Genomic DNA, 4,401 nt, shown 5'->3' on the forward strand with positions numbered 1-4,401 from the left:
TATATTCCCGGTCTTAAGGCAGTTCGTGAAATAGTCACGAATTGTAATCGATTCGTACTGGATTTATGAACTCCGTAAAAGTACTGGCTGTCAAATTCTATAAATAATTATATAGTGATCCCGGGGAAACAGTAACACACACACCTTCTTACATTCATGAAGCTCAAATGTAAAAAGTGTAAAACGGGTATCATTACAGGAGCTCCCCGCCTATAAGGGGGTGAAACAGACCTCCATAAAGTTGCTGCATGTTTGCAGGATGTAGATATCAGAAATGAAAGAGGTGGAGGTCGTTCTCCTTGCTGGGACTCTCAGCAGCCTCTTTACATCACAGACCGCTTCGCTCACAAGTCTTTCTCCTTTCTGAGTAAACATGTTTCCCTCCGAGAAACTCCGGTAGTTCTCCTCTTACTCCGTGCGCTCTTCCGTGCAGTAGCGTTTGCTCGGTCACTAGAGGGGGGGATCTGCTGCACCTGTTCTCCCCTTCGTGTCCCCCCACCCCCACCCCACCCACCGCCCTTCGGCTGCATTCGGCTATCCTCGACCGGCCGCTGCTAGACAATTGGGAGGCTCTTCCCTTATAGGAGAATGCAAATGCGCGGCTGCCAGCTCCTCCTCATTGGCCCGTCGCACCTCCGTGTGGGAGGGTCGTGGGGGCCACGCTGTCTTTATAAGTGCAGACTGCCTTCCAGCGACTCAGTTACACTGCGTTGTTGCTGTGAGGAGCTCTGTGAGGGCCGTCAGACACAAAACAGCTGGAATTTATCACCTCTTGTATAAAATTCCACACGAAAGGTCAAAAGTGCGACCCAGCGAGAGAGAGAGAGAGAGAGAGGAGGGGGGGCAGCACCGAGGGGACCGAGCCTGTAAGTAGGCTGTTTAAATTCATAAATGGACTGACCACAAGAACCAGGGACAAGCCTCCTCCTGTCCCTGCAAGTAAGAGAACTGTTTGCAACTTCATCTGAATCCCACGGGCTCTGTAACCATCCGCACGCGTGCCATACCGGCTTGTGGATTCCTGGGACTTTTTGGTAAATCTTTATTTTTTATTTTTTTATTTTTACTCGCAACCCCGAGCAGCTCCCAGCGCCACACTGCTAGATGTGACTGTATGAGAAAAAACTTTAAGTCCGGGCCATGCTGCAGTGACTCGAGCCAGCAGCCTACAGGAGCTCGCGATCAACTTGTAAACAGCGGAGGAGGGATGCTTGGAAAATATTTCTAATACGGCCGGAGAGCGGAGGAGAAGAGATCTGTTCCTGTCACTCGATCGAGCAGAACCGAGGACTGTAAATCACAGGGAGGCAAGTGGGCTGCAGAGGTGAAGCGAGGACAGGACAGGTTGGTGGTTCCAAATTCACTGGGCTCGAGTTTCAAGCACCCCGGGGGGGCTCCTGGTATTAAAGCGTGCATTTGACCTGGGATAAGTTGTCAACAAGAGCAGGGAGCGGAGGCGAACTGGCAGGTGTACAAGTTCATTTACATGCAGAGGTATATTCACGCCACTATAAATAGAAGTTACTTAGGGACAAACAACCTTAATAAGTTTTCTACCCGCTTGCTGGCCCTGCAGTAGCCCCACGCACCGGGCGTGTGCGTGTGTCTATTTATACACCATACAACCTTTTATCCCTCTCCACAATCTGTATCCGAGAGGACTGCCCGCCGTCGGTTTGGCTGTGAGGGCAGGAGTCGTCGCATGGACTGACATGGCCACCGACCTCGCCATGAGCGCAGAGCTGCCCAACAGCCCTCTGGCCATCGAGTATGTCAACGACTTTGACCTGATGAAGTTCGAGGTCAAGAAGGAGCCGCCGGAGGCCGACCGCTACTGCCACCGCCTCCCGTCGGGCTCCCTCTCCTCCACCCCGATTAGCACCCCTTGTTCCTCCGTGCCTTCTTCGCCCAGCTTCTGCGCCCCGAGCCCGGGCGCGCAGCCGAACCAGGGCCTCGCCAGCGGCGTCAGCAGCAACGGCAGCAGCAACAACAGCGGCGGCAACAACAATCACAGCACCGGGGGGAAGCCCCAGCTGGAGGACCTGTACTGGATCCCCAGCTACCAGCACCACATCAATCCGGAGGCGCTCAACCTGACGCCGGAGGACGCGGTGGAGGCCCTCATCGGCAACGCGCACCACCACCACCACCACCAGACCTACGAGGGTTTCCGCGGGCAGCAGTACGTTGGCGAGGACCTCTCCGCGGCCTCGGCGGCCCACCATCACCAAGCGCATCACCACCACCACCACCACGGCCACCACGCCCGCCTCGAAGATCGCTTCTCGGACGAGCAGTTGGTCAGCATGACAGTGCGGGAGCTGAACCGGCAGCTCCGAGGCTTCAGCAAAGAGGAGGTGATCCGCCTGAAGCAGAAGAGGCGCACGCTCAAGAACCGCGGCTACGCGCAGTCCTGCCGCTTCAAGCGCGTGCAGCAGAGGCACATGCTGGAGACCGAAAAGTGCACCCTGCAGAACCAGGTGGAACAGCTGAAGCAGGACGTGGCGCGCCTGGTCAAGGAGAGGGATCTATACAAGGAGAAGTACGAGAAGCTGGCCAGCCGGACCTACAATGCCGGCGGACCCGCGAACACGAGAGATCCGTCCGGGAAACAAGCTAACGCCGAATTCTTCATGTGAGAGGGGCTGCTGACCTGTAGCGCCTCACGCAGACATTCATTCACGTTTGTTCTTCGTTTCTATTTTGTTTACACTTTTTTCCTCCACTCACAAGACTTAAGCAGTAGCCGTGCACGGACGTGATTTTCAGTCTTAAACATGTTTAGGCGAAACTTCTGTAACAATGCCGCAGCCTGTCAGGTGGGCACTTGGGATCACTGTTAGCCTGTAGACTTTTATTTGTGTATCCTCCGGTGCAGCAGAAGCTAATCACGAGTCTTACTGAACTAATATGACACGTGACTGTCTTAACTCAGAGAGAGCAGCGGGGTTGGTCTTAAAAACGAGGCAAATGTGTTCTGTTTAAAGGGGGGAAAGTCTGAATGAACTGAAAAGAAGAAGCAATACACCACCGGCGAAGAAAGACTGTTTATAAGCCTGTAATGCAGAGACTTTTCAATAATGCAAGTCTAATAATCCCCCCATCCCAACTCCCCCCATCCCCATTTGCAACCCTGCATGCAGGACATGTATGGTAACCTCTCCCCGAATCTTCCACGTGTATGGAAAGCATGGCCCACGGTTCGCATCTCCTCTTCCTCCTCTTTCTCTGCCATCAGTAAGGCCTGGGTATGCGGAAAAATAAAAAGCCAATGACCCCCTCTTCCATCCTACACCCCGAGAGGTACAAGGAGAGAAAAAAATGGAGAACAATCTGCTGTAGTGCGTAAAAACTGGATGCGTCTTTAACTGCTATTTTCAATCAATTTTTCTATTGTTTTAAAAAAGAAAAAGAAAAAAAACATGACAAAAAGAGATTAACTGAGCCAGATTTTAGACTGTATTTATTTCCACCTGTACATACTGTGTAGAGAAAAGCAGTAACCTGTGTTATTTTACCCTCTCTCTCTTTCTCTCTTTTTAAAACAACAACTTGCTTTTTGTTGCTTGGATTCTTCGAAATGTCTTAAATACAAATGTTTGTATGTAACAGCATGCAAATCGTCTATGATATCCTCGTCCTCCTTCTACTGAACATGTGTAATGTTAAACTGCACTAAGAAGAGATCAAACTGGACATTTTGTTTTCTACTCATAGGACCTTTTGATCTGTTTAAAAAAAAAAACAACCCTGGATGTAAATTCTGTGAGAGGGAAACCCTCGGTTATTACATGGACTGCATTCGCTGCTAAAATTCTATGCACCAACCCGACGATTAAAAAAGACTTAGGGTTTCTTTTTTGTTTCTTTTCTTTCCTTTTTTACGTTTAATATTGTAATCAAACGTCTTGCAGGGGCTGTGGGTTTAAACTGCAGTCTTAATGAGCGCTAATAGAAAAGTCTGATGGTAGAGCTTCCTGTTCTTGGAGTAACTCCATGCATTATTCTGTCAACAAGAAACCCCTGGTTCCTGCTACATAGATATATGTGCAATATTGTGCAGAAGTGCCCGATGCACAGACTACCTGTTGGAGGGCGAACCGTGCAGGGAGAGAGACTGGAAGTGTTTGATCAGGATGTCAGGGCAAAACAACAACAAGCTGAAGAGAAAACTGAGAAAAATGTGATTCTTCCAATTTTGTATCTTTTTATGGGAACCAAAAAAGGGGAGATATACAATGCAAGTCGATTCTTGCGAATTATTAACAAATTAAGCATTTCCAGTATGTAGACAAACATCAGATTCTATCCACCTATCTTTCTTATTTTAATTAGATTTTTTTTGTCTTTTGTGTAAATCTCAATTTTTCTCATATTTACCGAAAGCAACAAGAGCTTCAA

General features: G+C 49.4%; 1 protein-coding gene across 1 annotated transcript; it reads left to right on the forward strand.

Moving 5' to 3' along the window:
• The first annotated feature begins 717 nt into the window (after positions 1 to 717).
• Positions 718 to 3,856, forward strand: mafaa (MAF bZIP transcription factor Aa). The gene has a single exon (XM_005750283.2). It carries the CDS (start codon positions 1,713 to 1,715, stop codon positions 2,637 to 2,639), a length of 927 nt encoding a protein of 308 aa, XP_005750340.1. The 5' UTR covers positions 718 to 1,712; the 3' UTR covers positions 2,640 to 3,856.
• The last annotated feature ends 545 nt before the right edge of the window (positions 3,857 to 4,401 follow it).

This window comes from Pundamilia nyererei, unplaced genomic scaffold (genome assembly GCF_000239375.1).
Source record: "Pundamilia nyererei isolate P.nyererei 1_Seehausen unplaced genomic scaffold, PunNye1.0 scaffold00267, whole genome shotgun sequence".
NCBI lineage: Eukaryota > Metazoa > Chordata > Actinopteri > Cichliformes > Cichlidae > Pundamilia > Pundamilia nyererei.

What these genes read in the sequence shown, in the direction of transcription:
- mafaa (XM_005750283.2), top strand. Translation starts at nt 1,713, where the DNA reads ATGGCCACCGACCTCGCCATGAGCGCAGAGCTGCCCAACAGCCCTCTG.